The 25,584-nt window shown below is 46.0% G+C and overlaps 1 protein-coding gene across 2 annotated transcripts in view; it reads right to left on the bottom strand.

Moving 5' to 3' along the window:
• Nucleotides 1-25,584, bottom strand: part of ABHD2 (abhydrolase domain containing 2, acylglycerol lipase) — an 86,070-nt gene that overhangs the window by 12,960 nt on the left and 47,526 nt on the right. For both annotated transcript variants that reach the window (XM_006152790.3, XM_006152789.3), the window contains exons 4-9: nucleotides 24,068-24,243; nucleotides 21,694-21,861; nucleotides 13,546-13,729; nucleotides 6,792-6,884; nucleotides 4,254-4,364; nucleotides 1,724-1,793 (exon numbers count right to left, since the gene is read on the bottom strand). In XM_006152790.3, the coding sequence (XP_006152852.1) occupies nucleotides 1,724-1,793; nucleotides 4,254-4,364; nucleotides 6,792-6,884; nucleotides 13,546-13,729; nucleotides 21,694-21,861; nucleotides 24,068-24,243 (802 nt within the window). The remainder of the gene's footprint in view (nucleotides 1-1,723; nucleotides 1,794-4,253; nucleotides 4,365-6,791; nucleotides 6,885-13,545; nucleotides 13,730-21,693; nucleotides 21,862-24,067; nucleotides 24,244-25,584) is intronic.

The raw sequence follows: 25,584 nt of genomic DNA, 5'->3' as shown, positions 1-25,584 counted from the left end.
ATTCAGCATCTACTTAAGCAAAACGTCAAAAGTCTCCTTTTACCTTCTATTTTTCCCCTCATTTTTCCAGAAGGCATGCATGCTTGTCAGAGACAGAGAGACGAAGAGAGAGGCAGAGGGAGAAAACACCTCCCAATGGGGCATATTCACTCTGCAATCCCTTCCCCTCCATCTCTCCGTCCTGTCAGGATTTGGGGCCTGCACACACACACACACACACACACACACACACACACGCACGCACAGTCTATTTTTCAAGCCGCTGGGGTGAGTATTGGAACTGTGTTCAGCTATATGGGATCTGTGTCCTTTAACTACTATAGTGTGAGGCCGGCCTGGTCTCCTTTTTCATTTTAGTGAAGATAGTAGAGATGGGGGACTTAGATGTCACTGAACGGCCACACTGAGGTAGGGAGTGGCTGTGCCCTCGAGGCTGAGACAGCTCATTATTTCGATGATGGCTTAAATGAAGGCATGGAAAGCCTGGGTGATGGCGGCTATGGCGGGCGGCAGGACTGCAACGCAGTGATGGGCTTTACCGCTGAAGGAATGGTGAGCCAAATAAACAGGTGGACATTGACGGGGGTAAATAAAAATCCTTTGTTTGGGTTAAAAAAAAAAAGCAACTGTGTGGGGCCGAAAGGTGGCACAGTGGTGAAGAGTGCTGGGCTGGACTACTGTGTGGCCGACGGCAGTCTGAATCCCAAACTTGGAGGTTTGTTTTCTCACTTTCCCTTTTTTTCTCTCTCTCTCTCACTCTGCTCCTCTCTGGTCAAATTTAAATAAGTAAATAAAGTTAACTAGAATAATTCCTTTAAAAAAAAAAAAAGCAACTATACAAAGACAGAATGAGAGAGGCTGGCTTGGTGGTGGTTCAGGGAAAAAAATATGTGGGCTTTTGATTGACTACAAACTTTATTTGCACAAAGTTCATTGAAGCTGCTAAAAACTGCATAAATACAAACCAGTCTGCCTTATCAACATACATGCTCTTCATCACTTTCGTAGAGAAATTTATCTATCTTGCCCTGTGCTTGCCAGATCACGGCAGGGAGTGTGAGGTTTTGGAGGCACCATGCTAACAAAATATCCAATGGCTAAAAAAAAAAAGAATCTGGGTTAAGAAATCTAGATTCTAGAAGGATCATCCATAAAAATTACGGCAGATACCAGCTAGCGTGGTGGTTAAGGTAGCTGGATCCCACACAGCTAACTGTGCAGTTTAAGTCCTAGACTCAGCGGCTTGGAAAATGCTCCGGGCACATGTGCATGTGTGTCCAAAATCCAGAGGAGAATGAAGGAGAGGGACTGTGGCGTGGCCATCCCCCCAGAGGGTGTTTCTCACTCTATCCCTCACCCCATCCCGGTCTCTCTCTGGCAAGTGCACATGCCCTATAGTAAAACGAAAGAAAAGCAAAACCCAAATAAACCATGGCAGAAACCAGGCATGATTATTCTCTAAGGCAGATTAAGAAAAACTTGAGTGCTAGAGCGGTTTCATGGGCTCTCACAGAGACACAGGACTGAACCAGTCTACGGGGCAGCTCTAGGATGAATGCATGGTCACAGAGGGACAGACTTCGGCTCAATTATAAAGCCAAGTCAACTTTTGGAGTCCGATTCGGGCTGAGCTTCCACCAGGGGAACTGAGGAGGGGGATCTGTCACACTGTGTTCAGGCTGGATGAAGTGACACCAGTGCTGAGCTGGTGCCGGCCACTTACCCGGTGCAGGTACCTCATGCAGCTTTCTTCATCGTAATATTCCTTCAGGGAGTTGTAGCCATGAAACTTCCTGTAACACACCAAAGTAAAAAAAAGAAAGAAAGAAAGAAAGAACAAATGAAAAGAAGAAAAAGGAAAAAAAAGAAAGAAAAAGAGAGAGAAGAGCAAAACAATGTGTGTCCTAAGATTGGAATGCTGAGCTGTCATTGCTCCGGTTTCCCACAGCAAGCCACTGTATCGGCAGGATATTCCCAAGCAGCAGAGTCAGGACTGAATGCTGAGCTGATTTCACTGCTGACCCTATGTCTGCACTAACTCATCACATCGGTACAACGTACACAGGCAGCAGAATAAGGGTTACGATTATGGGCTTCAGGGGCCAGGCGGTGGCATAGTGGTAACACAGATGGACCCACGCGGGAGGGTCCTGGCTTTGCAGCCCAGATCCTCTCTGCAGACACCCAGCACACACCCATGTGCCCATGATCCAGGCTGGCTGAGACTGGGGGTGAGTCACAGCGTGAAGACCCTGTTCTGGTCTCTTTGTCAAAGACCTGTATCTCTGTGTCTCACTTTCATGGAAGAAATTATAAATGAACTTAAAAAAAGAGAGAGAGAGAAAGAGAGAGACAGCCCGTACTGACTTGAACATCAATGTTCAAACCCTGGCTCTGCCACTTACTAGTTCTGTGGCCGAAGGCAAATGGCTTGGCTTCTCTAAGCCTCAGCACATCTTGTGTAAAATGGATCTAAAGACAGGATCTTCCTTAATGGCGTCGTGAGATTTATGACGTAATGGTGCTTACTAGCACAATGACCAGCAGAGTAATTACGCTGAGTAACTGTTATCTACTCAGGAATGATCAGTGGATGGTACATCTTTCGAGGAAGCATAAAACCAGATGTTGCTCTAGACAAAGAGAAACTGAAATTCGAAGGCATCTACTAGAACTGTCTTTTCAACACAATTCTGGTGGAGTAACATGATCACTCTAAGTTGGAACGAAATACATATAGGATAAAGGGTTCAAAGTGGGGACCATCAAACAGTGTAATGGTTACATTGCTGGACACCCACATGGCTGACCGCAGTTCGAATCCCGGACCCGGTGGCTTAGAACTCACACCGGCCACATGTACATGCACACCCAAAATCCCAAGAGGAGAACGGAGGAGAAGGGACTGCAAGCCATTCCCCCTAGTGGGTGATTTCTCACTTTCTCTCTCTCTCTGTCTCTCCAGTGAGTGCATGTGCCCTATAGCAAAAATCTCTTTAAAAATAAAAAAGGGTGGGGGGTTTCAAAGTTGCCAATTCTGCCCAGTAGTCAGAGAACTGGTTTAAAACAGTCAGTGCTCCACCTCTTTTCTCCCTGACACAGATCAGGGGCCTCTTGTTTCTGAACGCTGGATTCTCTGACAGGTTTTAAGATACCCTGCCTACTGCAAACCTGTGGCTCTCTTCTGTCACCAGCCTCCTCAGATAATTCTGGGAGTTAGATATCTGCCTGCCTGGGAAGGACCTGGAAGGTTAGGCTGGACAATTAGGGAGGAGGCCGAGTGCTGAGAGCATTTCTACGACATCTGTCCTTGAAAAATCAGTCCCTTTGTGGTATCAGTGGGCAGGAAAAGCCTTCTAGTCCCCCACAGACAGCCAGATCCCGCATGGCTGACCTTGATTAAAATTCTGGCCCTGGTGGCTTAAAAAAGTAAAGAGTGGTACGAGGAAAGAGGACGCTGTTGTCAGTCAGGGTCGTGGCCTCAAGTCCTTGAAGGGATCTAACAGGTAAAGAGTAAATGAATGAAATGAGTGGGGTGTGCATCTTAAAGGGTTGTTGGTCCCCAAAGGAGGAGGCTCTAGCCATATATTTTTTATTGCTGTTATGAGATTTTGGCCATAGGGCGAGTGTGCTCACCAGAGGCAGACAGAGAGAGAGAGAAAGGAAGGGAAAGTGAGAAACCGCTCCCTGGGGGAGGGATGGCCATGCCATAATCCATTCTCTTCCATTCTCCTCAAAAGATTTTAGACACACATGCACAAGTGCCCAGCATGTTTTTTAAGCCACAGGGCCCAGAGTTTGAACTGCAGAGTCAGTCGTGTGGGATTCAGTGCCTTAACCACCATGCCACCTGCTGGTTCTGTTTTTTCTTTTTCTTTTTGACAGAGCTGCTGATAAAAATACCTCCTTTTCTTTTTACTCCACTGCAAATGCAGATCCACGCGGCACCTGATGGTTGCCCTGTTACTGAGACGGGATGGGTAGGACCGTGAAGGGCGTGCACACCCACCTCCTCCATCAAGCTGACCACGTCACGCAGGAGTGCAGAGCGAGTGGTCAGCTCCTCTTCCTCCTTCCCAAGGGAAATCGGAAATTTGACTTTTTCTATAAAACTGTTTTTAACTACTAGACACTAACTCAAAGGGGAAGGGAAAAAAGCCTGTAACAATCGAGTGGGCAGAGCAAAGCAGTGGTGCTGGGCAGAGCTGGCCTGTGGCCTCCTGCCAGGCATCCCACCCTCCGCGCGGACGTACCTCATCACGTTGTCATCGATCTGCATCAGGGAGGTTGCTGTGTAGAGCCGGCTCAAGTCCGTGTCCTCCAGGCTCTGAGGTTTCTTAACATGGTCTCCAAAAAGAGCTTGTCTAGAATGAGACACAAAAGTACCCAGTGAACGAGAAGAGGCGGACAGGGCCAGTAGGTGGGGCATGGAGGAGACAGTGCTGGATTCCATATGGCTGACTTTGCAGTTCAGGTCCCTAATGTAGCATCTTGCAAAACACACCAGCCATGTGTGTATTTGGGACGTCAGGTGTGCCCAAAATCCCTGGAGGAGAATGGAGGAGAAGGGACTGCGGCATGGCCATCTGCCCTGGGACGTGATTTCTCACTTTCCCTCTCACTGTCTTTCTGCCTTGTTCCAGCAAGCACACATGCCCTATGGCCAAAAAATAGAAAAAGATGATCCATCCTGAGAAAACTGAAACAAAGGTAGAGGTCAAAACATGCACTTTGGGGACCAACAGTTGGCGTAATGGCTATGTTGCTGAACTCCCACATAGTCGACCACGGTTCGGGCCCTGGACCCAGTGGCTTAAACTTACGCTGGGCGCATGTGCGTGCGTGCCCAAGATCCTGAGAGGAGAATGGAGAAGGGACCGCGGTGTGGTCATCCCCCCGTGGGGGTGATTTCTTGCTTTCTGTCTCTCTCCGTCTTTCTAGTGAACACACGCGCCCTGTGGCAAAAACCTCTCCAAAATCCTGACAGGATGGAGAAATGGGGGAAAAAGGATTGTCGTATAGGCATGCCCCATTGGGGATATTCTCTCTCATTCTTTTTCTTTCTCTCTCTCTCCCTCTCTCCTCTGTGCCAAGCACATGTAAGCTCTGGCAATTAAAAAAGAAAAGAAAAGGGAACCAGCAGTTAGCGTAATGGCTGTGTCGCTGGACTCCCACGTAGTCAACCGCGGTTCGTGTCCCAGACCCGGTGGCTTGAAGCTCACGCCGGGCGCGTGTGCGTGCGTGCCCAAGATCCCGAGAGGAGAATGGAGGAGAAGGGATTGCGGCGTGACCATCCCCCCTGGGGGGTGATTTCTCGCTTTCTGTCTCTATGTCTCTCTCTGTCTGTCTGGCGAGCGCACGCGCCCTACAGTGAAAATCTCTCCAAAAAAAAAAAAAAAAAAAGAGAAGAAAAGGAAGAAAGCAAAGAAACCTCTTTTGGAGAGGTTGTGAATGGATAGCAGAACTCCTGTCAGGATTTTGGGCACACACATGCATGTGCCTGGCATGTTTTTCAATTGTGGTTACCATGTGGGATCCGGCTCCCTTAATCACTATGTTACAGAGCTGGTCTAGAACATATTACTTTTTTTTTTTTTTCAGAGTATTAGAAGATCATATACCTACTGATTAGAATGAACAAATTTTAAGTGTCCCAAAAATTTCTAAATGCATGGCTTTCTGTAGTAAATTTTAAAAAGATAAATACACTTGATGCATACCCAAAGGACTCTGCTAATTTGGTAAGAATTATATGATGAACCGGTGTCCAGCCGGTGGTGTAGTGATGAAGGCAGCTGGATTCCCACATGGCCAATTGTGTGGCTCGAGTCCTAAATCTGGGGACTTGAAAAAGACACCCGACTCACATGTGTGTGTGTGCCCAAAAGCCCAAGAGGAGAATGGAGGAAAAGGGACTGCAGTGCGGTCATCCCCTGGGGAGAGATTTATCACTTTCAATCTCTCTCTCTCTGCCTTTCTCCAGCAAGCACACATGCTTTACAGAAAAGTTTTTAAAAAAACTTGTGTGATGAACCTTTTAGACTAATTACTAAGTGAGACCGGGCCCTTTGACAAGACAAATATTCCTTGGGAGGAGTCGCTTTCACTCCCAGAGGTACAGAAAGGAGGCCATCACTTGGCCTTGGTATCAGAGACCTGGTTTCACCCCTCTGGCTACACAGCTTAGCAGCTCCCCAGAATGTCCGGACCTCAACGGAACCACAACCCAGCTCAGTGCCCAGAACATGGCTGACCTTCAAACAACACGAGCTGAGTGGAAATGACTACCCATCCAGCCAGCATGGGGACATAAGCCTCCCTCTGTTCTCCACCTTCTCAAGACGAGGACCTGAGCTTGCCAGTCTGAGGAGCCTGTGAGCCTGGCCTTATTCAAGCACCATGCGAACTCTACCCTCAGGAAGGCCAGTCTGGGTGAATCTGGGGGATGGAAGGTAGTGCCTTTTTAAAACACTTTTTAAAAAGCATTTTATTACTGGATGCGTGTACTTGTCTGAGAGAGAGGGAGAGATAAATCACTCCTTTCTCATCCATTCTCCTCCTGGGATCTTGGGCATGCACACACGTGTCCACTGTGAGTTTCAAGCCACCGGGTCTCGGACCTGAACCACAGTCAGCCACGTGAGAGTCCAGCGATGTAACCACTATGTCACCAGCTGGCTACAGACTTTGTCTTTTTCTTCTCCCAGACAAACAGGAATTCTGGCTTTTAGTGACTCCAAAGTGAGCTCAGAAAGGAACCATCTCCTGAGACACAGCGGGAGGTGACGTACCTGTGTGAGAGGATGATCTTCTTCATGTTGTCGGCCATCAGGAAGTTGTAGAACCGCCGGCACTGATCCCACTGCATGAAGGTTTCCTGGGCCCTGAAAGAACCACAACGAGTGAACGGGAGCTCGGGTGGAGGGCCGTGGCCGGTGCAGGCCAGGAGCCAGGTGCCTGCAGAGAGCACTGGCTCCACCTAGGCTTGTGTGGGCTGAGGGGCTTTGGTGTGCAGAGCTCAAACGTCCGTAGAGAAACCACAATAGCTCCACTGAAGCAGCCACGGGGAGGAACCTCTCTAGGACGGCACCCAGACACCCTCTGTCAGCACCTTGGCCTTCTAGTCACAGAACCTGCCAGAACCAAAGTCTGCTTCACTTGACATTGCAACACATTCCCTGTTTGGCTTTCTGACCTGCAGGTGAGTTTTTTCCCAGGCTTAATAACAAAGTATTGGACCAGTAGGTGGCGTGGTGGTTAAAGTGCTGGATCCCACATGACCCACCCAGATGTCTGAGTCCTCAACCTGGCGGCCTGAAAAAAACACGCCGGGTACGTGTACATGTGTGCTCAAAATCCCGAGAGTCCAAACAAACAGGCACTAGCAGCTGTATTCTAAACAATCATTTAGGCCAGGAAGAGCTGAAACCACTCAACGCTCCTCTTTCCAACTCGAATTCTGCAAAATGAATGGACCCACCGAGCACTGATGAAAAGGAATTAAAGTGAGAAGAGACTAAACCTGGGAAAGAATGCATCTAACACCCATGGATTCAAATCTCGTGGCACAAATGAACTACATCTCAGAGCACTGAAGAGACAGCGAGATTGGCCAAACCAAGGAGGATGAGAAGGCGAGAGCGCGGTTCTGTAAGACTGGGGTGGGCAAGCATGATCCTAATGCTCCGAAAAGAGAGGAGGAGGAAAGGGCACAATGAATTGAGACTGGTGATCAAGTTTATGGCATGTGGATTGAGACAGTGCTAAAAAAAACCTTGAAAGCAATATGTGATGAGACATTAGACTGAAAGTGCATTAAATATTTTCCCAGAATGCTAGTCCACCATCTTTACTTGGGGGAAGGAAGGTGTTCCTTTTCCTTCCCCAAAGCCTCTCTTCCAGGCTTTACCCATGTATAAATAATCTTGTTTTGTTTTTTTTTTTAAAGGGGGCAGTAGGTGGCATGGTAGTTAAAGCACTTGATTCCCACATGGATAACCCTGGTTTGAATTATGGACTCAGTGGCTCGGAAGAAAAAACAAAAAACAAAACAAAACAGAACAAAACAAAACAAAACACAAAACGCCAGGCCCCTGTACGTGTGTGCCTAAATCCTGAGCGGAGAATAGAGAAGAAAGGACTGTGCTGTGGCCATGACTCCTGGCGGGTGATTTCTCACTTTCTCTTTATCCTCCTCCTCCTCTCTGGCTAGTGCACATGCCCTATGACAAACCTAAAGAAAAAAAACAAAAAAAGTAATCCAATCAAAAGACTTAACAGAACTTGCCATCCTCACCGTTCTAAGTGCCCTGCCCAGGGGTATTAGGTATATCCACGCTGTCATGCAGCAGATCTCCAGGGCTTTTACACTTTGCAGAACCGAAGCTCATAGTCATCAAATAGCAATTCCCTAGCCCCCTTCCCTACAATTATATTTTTATATAACTGCCTTCCACTTACAATTTTTTTTTTCCCTCTCTCTTTTTGGAGAAATTTTTCCTATAGGGCATGGGCTCTCGCCAGGGTGACAGAAAGTGAGAAATCACCCCCCCAGGGGGGATAGCCATGCCACGACTTCTCCTCTCGGGACCTTGGGCACCCACATACATGTCCCCAGCATGAGTTTTAAGCTGCTGGATCCAGGACTTGAACTGCAGTCAACTATGACTGTGCTCAGCTATGTTTACTTAACATTTTTTTGAGGGAACAAGAGCTCTCCACAAAGAGATAGGTAGAGAGGGAAAGTAAGAAGGCACACCCCCATGAGGATGGTTATACTGCAATCCCTTCTCCATCTCTCCCTCCCGTTGGGATCCTGAGCACGTATACACGTCTGGTGTGTTTTTCAGGCTGCCAAGTCTGGGACTTGAACCATACGGTTGGCCAAGCGGTTGGCCATTGCTTTAACCACCACAACACCAGCTAACCCCCAACTACTTTTTTTAAAGAATTTTATCTATTTATTTATCTTTAATTTGATCAGGGAGGGACAAGGTGAAAGTGAGCGAGCGAGTGGGAGAGAGAGAGAAAGCTGCCAGATGCAGGACTCGAACTGTGGTCAGCCATGTGAGAATCCAGTGCTCTTAACCACCACGCCACCTGCAGGCCCCCTCCCCTGCTACTTTTAATATATACATTCTGACATGTTATATATTTTTCTCAATTTCTTAAAACAAAAGCCACCTTGTTTTCCACTGGGTTGTTGGTGTCTTACAATCTACTTTACTACCCCCATGCTGGACAGAGGACAAACCATGGTCAGCCATGTGGGAGTGTCCAGCGCATTAATCACCCAGCCACCTGCTAGTGATTAATAAACTAAACTGTTTCTTTAAATTACTTTTTGTTTACAATGTTTTGTTTAAACTGAGCCATTTCCCCTCCTTTGGTTCTGAAACAAAATTACAGATTGCTCAAAGTTATTTTGTAGCTTTCAGTTACAAACACAGAGTTAAGGAAGGTGCAGCTCTGTAGAGACCTCATGAACAATCAACGCTTGCTTTTGTCAAATTCATTCATAGTCTGGAGTCTGCCCACTAAAAACAAATGGGAGAGTGAGCCAGCAGGTGGTGTGGAGGTTTAGGATCCCACATGGCTGATTACGTGGTTCAAGTCCTGAACCCGGAAGCTTAAAAACTATGCCAGGCGTACGTATCCAAAATCCTGAGAGGAGAATGCAGGAAAAGGGATTGTGGCATGGCCATCACCCCTGGGAGGTGATCTCTTGCTCCCCTACCCCTCCGGTGAGTGCATGCTCCCTATAGGAAAAAAATGCATTGTGACAGAAAAAGTGGCGCCTGGCCCTTCCCTATGGCAGGAAGGGCCTGCTAAAAAGTACTAGAACATTAAGGAAGCTGAGATTTAGTGATGCTAACAAATTCACTTGACCATGCCGCAATCCCTTCTCCAGTCTCCTCTTGGGATGCTAGGCATGCACGCACACGTGCCTGGCATGATTTTTCAAGTCGCTGTGGTCCAGGACACAAACTGTACACTCAGCTATGTGGGATCCAGGCGCCCTAACCTCCATGTGGTCTGCTAGCTCCTCTCTTCCCTTTTCTTTCAGTTCGGTAAGGGCAGCAAACTTGTCTGCCTTATTCAGGGCTCTGTTCTACGACCTAGAAGGACGTTGGGCTGGCGGGCTGGCTGAACGAAGGAATCAATCTTCAGGCAATCTCCTGGCCCCACCATTTCTGCCTCCCACACCTGTGTGGTCGCTACCTCGCTGAATGAATTTATAGTCAAGTGTCTTCATAATAAAGGGAACTGACTAGTTAAACCAAAGAGTTGGACTGAATTTGACCACATGGGCTCCCGTAGCTAGCTGACAGCTGTTTACCTGGAGGGAATATGCTGAAGTCTGCTCGATGCCAATAACTTCCAGGCACTGTGTCCCTCCTGTCATGGCTCGGCACATGGTAAAGGTGAGCTAGCTTAGCAGCTGCTCGACTTTGCTAACAAAAGCAAGCGGCTGGCTTCACTCTGAGCCTTTTGTTGGCTCTGGCTAGTGGAGAGGCAAGCTAGTGGGATGAGAAGCCACAGAGGGGGGAATCACTAAGCAAGCAGGTCCCCAGACTCAGCTAGGGCGATTTACCAGATGCGTACTGCTGGGTGGCCTTCTGCAGAAGCAGAGGAGCCCTCCCTGCCCCACCTCGGTGTAACATGGGGCACGCACAGCTGCCAACAGCCCAGGGCTGAAAGGCTCAAGATCAAGCTTTGGCAGAGGAAAAAAAAAAAAAAAAGATTGTTCTGGTTTAAAATAAAGAATAGAAAATGTTTCTTCATTAAGTAGATCTGGTTAAGATGTCAAGAGGACCTGACTCCCTCAGGAGATAGTATCTCTTTGACCCTTCCCCTGCAGGACTGCATAATCTTAGATAACCTCTGTGCCGGTATAACATGGGGCACGCACAGCTGCCAACAACCCAGGGCTGAAAGGCTCAAGACCATCGAGCTCTGGCAGAGGAAAAAAAAAAGATTGTTCTGGTTTAAAATAAAGAATAGAAAATGTTTCTTCATTAAGTAGATCTGGTTAAGATGTCAAGAGGACCTGACTCCCTCAGGAGATAGTATCTCTTTGACCCTTCCCCTGCAGGACTGCATAATCTTAGATAACCTCTGTGCCCCAAAGAAGAACACTGTCTCCTTTTCTCCTTCTGGCATGAGGATGATGTGATAATATGTATCTGTGTATACAAAGTGGTCTGAGGTTTCCAGGGAAGGGCTGTGAAGGCTATGTCTGTGAAACTTACAGCACCTCACGTTTCCTAGCTTCTTGAACGTTCTTTGCCTTAGAACATCTTAGTCGGCCAATGTGCCATTGTGTATGTGCTTTTGCCAACAGCAGGTGGCGCTACTGCAGCAGAATGAAATGAAGCTGTCCTCTTTTTCAGATTGTGTCTTCAAAAAGAATACATGAAATTATCTTGGAACCAGCAGTTAGCGTAATGGCTATGTTGCGGCACTCCCACGTAGTCGACCGTGATTTGAATCCCCGACCTGGTAGCTTAAAACTCACGCCGGGTGCGTGTGTGTGCGTGCCCAGGATCCCAAGAGGAGAATGGAGGAGAAGGGATTGCGGTATGGCCATCCCCCTGGGGAGTGATTTCTCGCTTTCTGTCTCTATGTCTCTATCTGGCAAGCGTGTGCGCCCTAAAAAAGAAAATGAACTCGTCTTACACCCCTTTACATATCAAATCAAGCACCTCTTTTTTTAAAGAATTATTTCATTTTACTTATCATTATTATCATTTTTAAATTTGCTACACACTTGCCAGAGAAAGAGAGAGAGAGAGAGAGAGAAAGAGAGAGAGAGCAAGTCATCAGGTCTGGGACTCGAACCACCATGGCTAGCCATGTGGGAATCCAGTGCCTTAACCACCATGCCACCCAGTCCCACTCACTTGCTTTCTACAGTGCCAGGCATTGTTATAAGCATGTCACACCCAAGAACTCATTTGACCCTCACGATGGCACTATGAGGTAGGTACTGTTTACTGTTATCATCCTCCTCCCTAAATTGTACATGAGAAAAACTAGCACCCAGGCCTTGGCCCTGAAACTCAGAAAAGGTTCATGGTGGATGTTTTCAGGTCTACGTCTGGGTATATTTAGATCTTCTTTCTGGCCAGCTTTACGCCTCACAAGCAGAGTGTGAATTCTGGGTCCAAGTATACCCTTCAGGTAGGCTGGCTTCAAATTCAAGTAACCTATTTTTGAAATGGTCTAAACAGCCTCTATCCACAGAATACAATAAAACAGGCTGTGGTTTAAACTGTAGGATGAGACAGATAGGTGAGGCAGAAAGGAAGGACTACTTTATTAACTCTGGGGACTGTCTGGCATTATTCTGGATGGAGTTTTTGTTTTTGTTTATTACTTTCTTGTGCAATTTTGGCTATCTCCGGGAGATCGTTACTAAATGGTCATCCTCAGCTAACCGACTATCCCATTTAGCATGCCCATACTTCTTCTTTTATAGTCTCTTCTCTTTGTGAAGATTCCTCAGCCATACAAATTTCTGGTGTTGCCCAAGAATCTAATGTCAATATATTCACCCTAGGTTTCCTAAATGTTTTTAAAGACTGCATTAAGTATCTAGTTAGTAAATATGTACTGGTTAGCTATTTCAACCTAGATCTATGTGCAAAAGTTAAACATGTAAGTGTTAATATATTACTCTGTAAAACCGTGTCTTCTACAATTACGGAAACAATTTGAAATGCAGAAGGAAAAGCAGTCAATCAAATGTGTAACGCATAGCACAATAATTAGGCATTCTTATTTGTCATACAGAAGACACTGCCGTGCTGAATGAGTACAGGAAGAAATAAATGTACTTGAGGAGCCTGGAGAGACGTCCGTGTGCATGTGTGTGCGCGTGTGTGCGTGTATGGTGACTCTCCAGAGATGCTGGACAGCCGTGGTCTGGAGGGGGATGTCACGGCTGATGACGTGCCCTCCTAGGGCTTCTCTCGTGGGGTATCTGTTGGCAGGACACTGAGAACTATGACTAAGCTTTGCCCAGGAAGTCAGCTCCTTTCTGATGAAGTCTGGCGTGGCTAATAGAGAAGACGCCAGAAGGTGAGGGCACATGCTTCCTATCAGGTGCCACGTGGGACTCGACCCTCCTGCGGGAAAGAGGGATCTGGGACTCTTTGGGGCCTGGCTCTCAGATCCTGGCTCCTCGGTCTTCTGTGTGCTTTCCTAAACCCCGGCTTCTCCAAAACTCCTGACACATGACTGAATGGAAGTCACCTCACAGGGATTTCCTAAGGAAGCAACCACTACGTGGGGCTTGGGTTTATCCAGTTCCAGATCTGATCCCAAAATGCATGTCCCAAGCTTATGGGGTCTGACAGGACCACCCCAGTGTATGACGTGAAAGCAGAACACAGTGAGGCCAGGTCTCGGCCCCTTCCGCCGAGTCTGCTAGCGTTCCCTGCTCTTCGCCCACCAGCATCTGGCGTGCTGGGGCATTTCGACAGACGAGAGTGAACCGAGGGCCCGGCAGAAGAAAGGTGGGAGCACGTGGGGGTGACTCACCTCAGCGCGCTGTACCCCTGGCACACGCTGACACAGCACAGGACCTTTTCTTGGTTTGCCTGAGTCTCTCCCAAGTATTTGCACACGATGTTACCGCCCAGGCTGAAGCCCACGACGACCAGCTGGGTCAGGGGGTACGTCTTCTTGATGTAGTTCACCATGGCTCCAAATTCCCACGTGCAACCTGTGGGCAAAAGGGTGGACTCACGTCATCACTTTAGGTGCAACAAGTACAGGAGAATACGTGAGCCGGAGGGTTACCAAACGCTTGTTAATATAAACAGTGTGTGTGTGTGTGTGTGTGTGTGTGTGTGTGTATAGAGACAGACAAACAGACACTTCTTTTTGGTTACTCAAAGTGAAGTTCTCAGTTGTCCCTCGATATCAGAAGAAAACAGCGTGGAGCCGGCAGGTAGCATGGTGGTTAAGGTACTGGACTCCCACATGGCCAACCATGGTTTGAGTCTAAAACCTGACGGCTTGCTTTCTCACTTTCCCCTCCTCTCTCTAGTCAAATAAATTTAAAATATATATACATGTTATAAATAAAATAATTTTTAAAAAGGGAAAACAATCACGTATGAAAAGTCTCCAAGAGTGGAAGTGCCATTTGCCGAGCAGACGTAAGAGGTCCCTTTCAAGGTGGGTCGAGAGAACCCTGTCTAGCTGCTTATGGAAATCCAAACAGATATTCAGCGTATGCATGAGCACACACGTTCACACATAAACGTAAATAAAAGCACAAGCAAGACCCTCTGGGATCAGCTTCTCTGGCCACAAACTGGATTGCTAGGCCCATGTGCATGACGGTGATTCATAGTGTTGAGAAAGAACCAAGCGGATGTTATTTACAGGATCTTCTTGTCAGCATCAGGGAGAAGGAAAGACAAACCTCAGTCCAGCGGGACGGCCAGGATGCTCAGTAGGATTAGGGCGGAATGTTCTTGGTTGACGTGGGGACAGGGTGCCAAGGGAGACAGACCCATTCAGAAATACACAGAGGAGACCTCAGAGTGGAGAGGGTGTTGGGGCTTGGTCTGCTCAGGAGGGATGATCTCAGCTGATGTCCCCGTGGGGAGTTGTGAAGCCATGTCACAGCTCGGCAGCTTTGTTAAGCGGTGAAGGGCCACACACAGGTGAAGTGAGGCATTATACCCCAAACCCTGACTCTGCAAGGAGCCAGCTTAAAATAAAGCCTAGTAGTGAAAGTTAGGGATGTTGACAAGAACCGGATACGAAACAGGCAAACCGTCGTACCTGTCGTCTTCGGGTGTTCTTTTACAAAATCTCAGTTGACTACAACATGTGACCAGGGCTGAGAACCACTGTTCTCAGAAGAGGCTCTCTCCAGCCCAAGCTATTATGGGAAAGCATTCTGAGGCACTCCATCGATCATCTGTCTCTAGTCCATCTCTTCTCGGACTTCCTAAGCTTCTGACTTGCAGTCTGGGCCTTCTCAGGTGAGGGCGCCACTACACCTTCTGGAAGTCCGCTTAGCCAACAGCAGCTTTCCAAGCCCTTTCTCAAAGCTAGCTCTCCACCAGGGACAGGAGAGTTCAACAGAACCAGGCTCTTCCTCCAGACCCATGCCTCACAGAAACGAACTTCACATCCCCAAATACAGGGAATTGCTTCTGGTCCTCTCTCCTGGAGGTAAAAAGACCAATTCCCAGATGCTCTCGCCCAGTGTCTCAAAGTGTGGCCTCTGAACCAGCAGCCTCAACACTGCCTAGAAATTTGTTCAAAATGTGCGTTGTGGGGCCCTACCCCAAACCTACGGAATCAGAAACACCAGGGGTGGGGCCAGTATGGGCTTGTTCAAACACGGCTTCCTGCACCCTACCAGAAAAAGTTTCTGATTCAGCAGATCTAAGTGGGCTGAAAAATTTCATTTCTAACAAGTTCACATGTGATGTGGCCCTGGGAATCACTGTCCTACTTGATAGGAAAAGTGGATCAAAATCCTCAATTTTCTGTTTCCTTGGTCTTTTAAAAGTGCAGTTCATGGAACCAGTAGTTGGCGTAATGGCTATGGTCACTGGACTCCCATGTAGTAGACCATGGTTTGAGTCCCGGACCCCGTGGCTTAAACTCACACTGGGCGCGTGTGCATGCATGCCCAAGATCCCGAGAGGAGAATGGAGAAGGGATTGCGGCATGGCCATCCGCCCTGGGGGGTGATTTCTCACATTCTGCCTCTCTGTCTCTGTCTGATGAGCAGTACACGCACACTATAGCAAAAACCTTTCTAAAAAAAAAAATAAGGGCAGTTCAAAAAGATGCTTCATTTCATTCATAGGCCAATAAATTCAAATTTAAATAATAAAAATAATTGAATAGGGCTGGCAGGTGGCATGGAGGTTAAAGTGCTGGATCCCACATGGCCAACTGTGTGGTTTGAGTCCTGGGCAAGCGGCATGAAGATCACATGGGCACATGTGCGTGAGTGTCCAGGAGACTGGAAGAGAAGGGACTGCCATGGTCAGCCCCACTGGGGGACAATTTTTCCCTTCCCTCCCTTCTCTCTCTGGAGAGCACACACCCTCTATAGCAAAAGCCAACAACACATACAAAAAAAAAAAAAAAAAAAAGGAAAAAGAAAGAAAAGAAAAAACAAAAAGAAAGGAAGAAAGAAAGAAATGATTAAATATTCACTGAAAAACTGTAGCAGACACTGATTTTTCTGAGGAGGAGAACTGACAGTTTCTGAGGGAAAGGAGACTTCATTTCAGTCATTGTATATAGACTTGGCATTGAATGTCTGGCACTGAATGAAAACTCTGAATGTTTTTACAGTGTGCATATGTTTTCTTTGTTTTTTTTTTTTTTTTCCAGTAGAAATTTGGCCAGTTAGAAAAAAAAATCTATGGAAAGGGGCCAGCCAGCAGGTGGTTAAGGCGCTGGACTCCCACATGGCTAACTGTGGTTCAAGTCCTGGGCCTAGTGGCTTGCTTTCTCACTCTCCCTCTTTCACTCTCTGTCTTTCACTAGTGAGAGCATGTTCCCTACAGCAAGTTAAAAAATGATAATAGTAGTCAATAAAATGAAATAAATAAGTCTTTTTAAAAACGGTACTGAGGGAATTATTTTAAAACGTTATTAAAATCCTTACTTCTCCAATATTTCCTTGGGTTTCTGCCTAATGCTGTCATCCTCTTGCTAATTATTTATTTATTTTTGTATTGTTTTGTTCTAACTCTGAACGAGCCTCTGAGAGATTATAAACTCCACAGAGCAAAGACATTCTTGCTACTGTTCCTTGTTACCAATGAGGCCAAGTGCTTGGTGGGAACCCAAGTGGTACTACCTGAATAAATGGATGAAAAAAATGAGTACGCCATGTTTCAGGGCCTGTGCGTCGAATGTAAGTACAGACAAGGCAGACCTACAGATGTGAAATGACCTGTCCGTCCTTACACGGCGAAGTGGGAATACCAGAATGGACTCAACTAACCTCACAGCTCCAGCCCTGTGCCTTGTATCGCAAATCCACATAAATAAGAGTACTGTGGGGACTTCTTGTTTAATGATTAAAAGTCTGACTTTCTCCCCAGTTGATTCCTTCTGGACACATCTATCTTTGCTCAGGCTTGAGACTAATTATCTGAGACCTGGAGCAGATGTCCAGATGTCACCGGGGCGGTTACAGAACTCGGGTTTGCTGCACTGCTGAGGAGCAATTACAGCTAATTGTGTAGGCACTCGGGGAGCCTCAATTTAATTAAATCCAAACACATCTGATGTGGGTAAAGGGCCAGCCCCGCCGGATGCAGGGCAAGCTGCTGTGAAGAGCTGTCACCTCTCCCAGGCACGGACACCGTAAAGACGTGGTAAGCTCCCAGATCAGCCTTCTGGCAGGCGATGGGTCTTCCCGAGCTCTCCACCTGAGGTTAGTTACCAAACACCTCAGTGACTGGGAGCCCCTCCCTGGCCTGTTTTACTAAGAGCTACAGTAATCTGTTTACTAGGAAGACATTAATAAGGTTCTATGTATTTAATCCTTATGGGATTAGCACCAGTAACAAGATTTAGATTTCTAATCTTGTTGCAGCTTTTAAAGACGATGAAATACGAGACACTAGCTTGGTGTTAAATGAGTACTGCAGGGCCATTTTGGAAAGACAACCTGACACGAAATTTAAGTGTTACCTACTTTGGCAAAGACCCCTTGTGTTTGTTCTCAAGTCCCCATCTGTAAATTCGGACAAGGCAGAGGCCACTGGGTGGTATGGTGGTTAAATAACTGGAGTCCCACGTGGACAACCAAGGTTCAAGCCTTGGATCTGGTGGCTTAAAAATCAGTCCAGGCACGTGTGCACTCAAAATCCTGAGAGTGTAGATTGCAGTGTGGTCATCCCCCTTGGAGGGAGTGAATTCTCACTTTCCTTCTCTCTGTCTCTCTCCAGTGAAAACACACGCCCTATGGCAAAAACTTAACAAGACAGACAGACAGACACGAGAGACAAAGGCTGCCTGAACAAGCCACTATTTCAAAAGCCAGTCCCCCAAATGACACTAACGTGACTAAGTAAGCTAAAATACAGGAACCCAGAGACGTGGTGTTCCCTGTGGATGGAGACTTTGAGTCATCTCTGCATCCTCCATGCCAACCATGGGCCTGGCGCACGGTGAGTGTGCCACAAAATGTCAGGTAGATTTAAATGAAGTTCGACTTACGTGGAACGCGGCACACAACGTTGGCCAGTGTGAGTGGACAGGGGTTGGGAAAGAAATACTTGGGTATCCTTTCACAGGTTTAATCCAAGAGAAAGCTGATCAGGCTGACGCTAACTGCATGACTCGTCGACAGGTGGGCGGTAGGCGGCCTCGCCGCCCCTGTCACTTCCATAGTAAAAGTACGTGAGTCACTTTTTAAAGCCAAAAGAAAGCTTTGCACAGCTGAGTCACATAGGAAGAAAACAACTATAGAAATAAAGCGAGGGTTCCTTTTGGCCTGTCATATTAGTTGGCCTTGTCCTTATCTCCAAAACAAAGATTTTCAAGGGTGAGCACTCTTAGCTTTGCTTCCCCAGGCGCAGAATGCTGCCAACTGCTCTCTTAATGTTTAAGACCTCTTCCTGCAAAGCACAGAACCCAGCACGGCTTCTCCACAATTCTGCTCTGCACAGGCCTCCCCATTATAGTCTCGGAAGCTCCTGGCCCCTGACTCTCAGCAGATGACCTTGCCAGATGTTTCAAGATGCTTGAGCACCTACAGATTCCGTACCTTCACTCACATTTTCTCTCTCCTCACCCGCCTCTTCCTCCTCCCTTTCATTGTGCCCTTCTGCCATGATAAGACTCAACGGTTTTCTTTTTTTCTTTAGTTTTGCTATAGGGCATGGGTGTTTACTGGACAGAGACAGAGGGAGAGAGATGGAGAGAGAGAAAGTGAGAAATCACACCCTAGAAGGGATGGACACACTGCAATCCTTTTTCGTCCATTCTTTTCTCAAGTCTATGGGTGTGCACACACATGCTCACGCCCTGTCTGATTTTCTTTTCCTTTTGTTTTATTTTAGAGGTGTTTTTGCTATAGGGTATGTGCGCTCGCCGGAAAGACAGAGAGACAGAAAGTGAGAAATCACCCCCCCAGAGGGGATGGCCATACCACAATCCCTTCTCCTCCATTCTCCTCAAAGGATCTTGGGCACACTTGTACACACACATGCCCGGCGTGAGTTTAAGTCATCGGTTCTGGGGCTCAAAAAGCGGTCGACTACATGGGAGTCCAGCAACATAGCCATTACACCAACTGCTGGTCTCCTGCTCTGATTTTCAAGCCTCATAATCACCCATGTGGGATCCAGCGAACTTAAGCTTCACACCACCTGCTGGCTCAAGACTTAACCGTTTAATACAGAGATAACACAATCCATAGTTGTTTATCTGGGTCATGAATACAATCCAAAACTGAGTCTGCATCAATTAAAATGGTAGGTGTGAGGGCTGCCTCTGTAGCACAGTGGTTAAGAACTGTGCATTGGGAGCTGAACCCAACATGGTCAACCGCAGTTCCCACCCCAGCCCCAGCAGCTTAGAAAACACGTGCACACGGCATGGAGAAATGAACGAAAAGCGATCACAGCATAAGCACGTCCTACTGAGGAGTGCTTTCTCACTCTCTCTCTGGAGAACATGTGTCCTCTGGCAAGGAAAAAATAGTAAAATGGTAGATATGAGATGTTTATAGAAGTATATGTTCATGACTTAATCTACTATTATAAGACAGACTGAGCAGTAAAAACAAAAAAGAAGTTCTTTAAAAATCACAGTCTGAGGCCGGCAGGTGTTGTGATGGTTAGGAGTGCTGGACTCACACATCGCTGATCATGTTTCAAGTCTCAGACCCGGCGCCTTGTTTTCTTGCTTTCTCTCTCTCTCTCTCTCTCTCTCTTTCTCACTCTGTCCCTCTCTGGTCAAATTAAAATAAATAAATGGATTAAAAAAATAAAGTCCAATCAAATAATCCTTTAAAAAAAAAATCACAGTCTAAGGGGCCGGCAGGTGGCATGGTGGTTAAGTGCGTTAGATTCCCGCATGGCCAGCTATGGTTTGCATCTTGAAGCTGGTGGCTTGCTTTCTCACTCTCTCTCTCTCTGTCCCTCTCTGATCAAATGAAAATAAATAAATAAAGTTAAATAAAATAATTTTTTTAAAAAAATCACTATCTGTAACTGCTTATGGTAAGATGTCTTGTAGGGGGGTGATCTCTCTAGCATGCTGCAGGCAGGGTGGCCGTAATCCTAACTTGTTTGAGAGAGCCCTGCACTTTGTCTGTGGTCTGGTGCACTCTCGGAAGTGTCCCAGCTGGGATGCTAAATGACATGGTCATCCCGGGTACAGGGCCTCCCTCCCTTCTAAGAAAGATGCCCTCTAAGCAAGGCTGAGCTTTGTGGTTCTACCTTGTAATTCCAAAAGATAGTTTAAAAAGCAAAAAAAAAAAAAGATCCCAGCATTAAACTCAGTTGGAGAGCGAGCAGGTGCCATGGCAGTGAAGGAGGCTGGATCCTACGTGGCTGACTGTGCAGTTTGAGCCCCAGATCCAGCAGCTTGAGAATCACTCTGGGTACAGGTGCACACGTGTGTGAAGTTCTGAGAGGAGAATGGAGAAGAAGGGATCATGGCATGGCCATTCCCCCGTTTCTGTCCAATAGGCACATGCACTCTATAGCAAAAACTCAAAAAAAAAAAAAAAAGAAAAGAAAAAGAAAAATGCAGGCCAGAATAATCACAAGCTGGGAATTTTTAGTGTTCAGTTCATTTCTTGGCTGGTGGATTTGACTCAAGTCTTGCCCGGAACTTTAAAAGTGGACTGTTAAGATAAGGCACTTGGCTGAAGATATAGAGTCGAGTTGAGCAGAATGCTTCCTGGTACCCTACGGTGTCACTGTCAAAACACTCACATCTCCAACGTTGTCTGCGTTAAAAAATCAATTAAATCAATAAAGAGTAAGCCAACGTGTCTACTGCTGCAGTGTTCCAGTTAAAGATCAAGCTCTTTGATATAAATACACTTCAAAAACAATCTTCTCCATCGTCCTTCATTTCTAAGTGTTATTCATTGATCTCACCCACATGACAGGGTTGTGGACCTGGTCTACTCCAGTACAGTTTCCTATTTCAATGTAAAAGTTATTTCAGTAAATGTCACCTATTTGGGTGCTACTAATTATCTTATTTTTTTGGAGAGGTTTTTGCTGTAGGATGCACGCGTTCGCCAGAAAAACAGAGAGAGACAGATGAAAGTGAGAAATCACCTCCCGGGGGGATGGCCACACCACAATCCCTTCTCCTCCATTCTCCTCTGAGGTGAGACAGGGCACCACAAATGCCCAGTATAAGCTGACTGGTGTAACTATGTGTCCCTCTGTTCCCTGCAGATGGGCATAAATCCTAAATTTTAAAAAAACACATTTATGAGACACAGAAATGATTGATTATCTGTTGATGATAATGTATATAGTATCTTCAACTGGACCGCCGTGAAGTATATTCATGTGGGCTAAGTTCTCTTTACAAGCTGTAGTGATGTACAGTGATTGATTATATAAAATAAAAATTTTTAAAAAGGCAGAAACAGATATAACAGCACACTTACAGTAAGAAAAAAAGGGGGGGGCCCACATGGCCACGTCCCAGACTTACCGTAGGTGAACATGCGTGGTGAGGTCAGTTCGATGTTGGGCAGGGCGCCCAGGTGGTTCAGCACGGCACACCGATAGCCATTTTTCTGGGCATAGTCGACAAAGGTGCGGATGTACTGCTTCTCGCTGTGATTGGCGATTCCGGGGCAGATGACCATGGTGATGTCATCTACAGGGTGGAAAGAGATCCCGAAGGAGCCAATAAATGCAATGTTATAAATGGACAGGGCTATGGTTCACTGGCTGAGAAGACGGGAAGAGGGAGTTCGACTGTTCACTCCATTATCTGGGAAAGAGCATCTTTCCGTCTAATTGGAGTATCTACATCGGTGCTTCTCAAACTATTCTTGGTGAAGAGTCAGTTTTCAAATTTTCCAATCTGGGGGCCAGCAGGTGGCATGGTGATCAGGGGTGCTGGACTTGCAAATGGTCAGTCGCAGTTCAAGTCCTGGACCTGGCGGCTTGCTTTCTCGCTTTCTCTCTTGTTCTCTCTCTCCCTCCCCTCTCTCTGGTCAAATTAAAATAAATAATATAAATTTAAAAAATGAAGTTCAACAAAATAATTTATAAATAAATAGTAAATAAATTTTCCAATGTGTTATACTGGTTTTTCTAAACAATACAATAAGGGTCAGCAGGTGGTAATGGTGGTTAATGCACTGGATCCTGCATGCCCCACTCCATGGTTCAAGTCCCAAATACGGAGCCTTGAAAACATGCTGGATGCATGTGTGTCTAAAATCCTGAAAGGAGAATGGAGGAGAAAGAATTGTGGCATGGCTACCTCTCCTGGGGTTGATTTCTCACTTTCCACCTCTCTCTGTCTCTGTAACTTGAGTGAGCGTATGCACCTAAGGCAAAAATCTAAAATAAATAAATAAAAGCAAAAATCAGTTACTAGAAAAATGAAACAAAAAATATAAACCTCAATTTTTCACTAACTAGATTCAATAGAGACAAAATATTCTGCCTAATTGCAATAAAATTTTCTGACCATTACTTTACATTTTGGGAGGGAGTTCTGTATAAATGAACAAATGAATGAATGGAAAAATAACTCTGTGACATCAGCAGTTTTGCTTTCAGATATTTCTGCATAACAAAAGTTATGCAAAACAGTAGCTGTGTGGCAGCTTGTAATGGCAAAAGATTAAACACAGCCTAAATGCTCAGAAATGGAGTTTGGTTGAACAAATGATTGCACATCCAAGTAATGAAATATTACATGGCCCTTAAAATAATAAGACATTGGGGCCAACAGATGGCATGACAGTTGGGGCGCTGGATTCCCACATGGCCAACCATAGTTCAAGCCCCAGACCTGGCAGCTTGCTTTCTCACTCTCTCTCTCTCTGGTCAAATTGAAGAATAATAATAATGATTAAAAATAAATGTATAATTCTTAAAAAAATAATGAGACATTTTTATATAAACTGAAATGGTAAGCTCTCCAACATATATACTAAGTGAAAACCTAGGTGCAAAAAAGGGTTATAAAAAAGCTATCATTTGGGACAGCTCATGCCATAGTGGTTAAGGTGGCTGGATTCCTTTCCATTTTTTAAAAAAGAATTATTAATTTAATTTTATTTATTTATTCATTTATTTTAATTTAACCAGAGAGAGAAAGAGGAAAAGTGAGAAAGCAAGCCACCAGGTCTGGGACTCGAACTATGTTCGGCCAGGTGGAAGTGTCAGCACCTTAATCACCCACACTACCTGCTGGCTCTAAGGTGGCTGGATTCTGCATGGCTGACTATGTAGCTAGAGTCCTGGACCCAGCTGCTTGAAAAATATGCCAGGCACATGTGCCTGCACGCCCCAAATCCCCAAATGAGGGAGAAATGGAGAAGGAAATGCAGAATGACTATGCTTCTCATGGGGGAGCGTCCATTCTTACTTTCCCTCTCCCTCTCTCTCTCCAGGAGCACAAGCACCCTCTAGCAAATCATTGAGCATAAAAAAAAAAAAAAAAAAAAAAAAAGTTGACATTTGTGTGGAGGAAGAGAAGACAAAAAGTTTTTTTTTTCCTTAATAATTATTTATTTTATTTATTCATTTAATTTTTACTTTGATCAGAGAGAGACAGAAGGTGAAAGTGAGAAAGAGAGGAAGTGAGAAAGCAAGCATAGTTCACGAGAGGAAGTAAAAACTGGATGGTTCCACAGTGCTTCCTAAGAGCTCCCCACGGTGGCTGGCAAGCACATGGAGGAGCTCATCCCTGTAGGCTGCCCCGCAGTGAGCAATGTCGTCAGCCTTCCCAACAGCCCTGGGTGCAATGAACCAGTTGGCGGCTTGAGTATTTACACCAGGGTCCTTCTTACTAGTCTTCCTCCCCCTAGGGATGGTCGGGTCCTGCAGCCTACAGAGCTTACCTCCAACGCAGTGCTCAGCCAACGGCTCGAAGAGGTCGAACGTAGAAGTGGCTCCGTCGGACATGGTGATGAACTTCCGGTGCCCGTACGGGTGTGGCGACCTCACCCTTCCCATCTTCCCATACAAGGCTGTCTGGATGTGTCCGCTTTTCCCCCAGATCAACGGTGGAATGTATCTAAGAAAAAAGGAGAGGTCAGTTTTCTCCACATTCCCTGAACATTGCTCTATAAGATACCTGAACAAGTCTTTCAGACCTATTTAAGTAATTTTTAAAAATAATTATTTTATTTAAGTTTATTTTATTTATTTATTTGACCAGAGAGAGAGAGAAAGTGAGAAAGCAAGTCTGGGACTCGAACCATGGTCAGCTATGTGGGAGTCCAGCACTCCCAACCTGCTGGCCCCACCTACTTAGGTATTTTCCTGACAAATTCTGTATGTGAGGCATAAATGTGAGGTTTTTTTATTACCTTACATTTATGCCATGATTTTTGCCCTTTCTCCAGTATTCATATATTTTGAAACAAATTAGCTTTAGAAATCAACTGGAGTGGGTGGGAGGAAAACAGGTGGCATGGTGGCTAAGGTACTAGACTCCCACATGCCCGACTTATATTTCAAGTCCTGGGCCTGCAGGCTTGTTTTCTCATTTTCTCTCTCTCTTTCTCTGGTGAGTATATGCATCCTGCAGCAAATTTAAAATAATAATAATAATAATAATAAACAAAATTAAGGGGCCGGCAGGTGGTGTGATGGTTAAGGCGCTGGTCTCCCACAAGGTTTGAGTTCCAAACCTGGTGGCTTGCTTTCTCACGTTTTCTCTCTCTCTGTCTCCTTCTGGTCAAATTAAAAGATAAATAGCAAATAAAATTAAATAAATAAATCTTTAAAAAAATTAATAGTTCTTTAAAACAAAAGAAACCAACCAGGATATGCTTAATACAGAAATGATTTTTTTAATTTTTAATTTTGCCATAGGGCACATGAGCTTGCTAGAGAGAAAGACAGAGGAAGAAAGTGAGAAATCACCCCTCAGGGGGATGGCCTCATCACAATCCCTTCTCCTCCTGGGATTTTGGGCCCTCACCACAATTCCTTCTTTTCTGTTCTCCTCCTGGGATTTTGGGCACTCATGCACATGTGTCTGGCATGTTTTTCAAGCTTCTGGGTCCAGGACTCAAACAGCTCACTTGGCCATGTGGGATTCAGCCACCTTAACCACCACTCCACTGGCTGGCCCAGAGACAATTTTAAATTTAGGATGCTAAGTGATTCAACACAGGTTATTTCTATAACATACAATTAAAAGAAAGCAAGCGATCCATTTGAACATGTTCTAACTCGACAGGGTTAGTCTCATTATCAAATGAGCTAATGTTCAAAATACAGCTCACTAGGGAACCAGCAGTTAGCGTAATGGCTATGTCGCTGGACTCCCACGTAGTCGACCGTGGTTCGCGTCCCGGACCCGGTGGCTTAGAACTCACGCCGGGCGCGGGTGCGTGCATGCCCAAAC

This window comes from Tupaia chinensis, unplaced genomic scaffold (genome assembly GCF_000334495.1).
Source record: "Tupaia chinensis unplaced genomic scaffold, TupChi_1.0 Scaffold000359_1, whole genome shotgun sequence".
NCBI classification, from domain to species: Eukaryota; Metazoa; Chordata; class Mammalia; order Scandentia; family Tupaiidae; genus Tupaia; species Tupaia belangeri.
The sequence above is the reverse complement of the archived record's forward strand: the minus strand, read 5'-3'. Positions and strand labels throughout refer to the sequence as shown.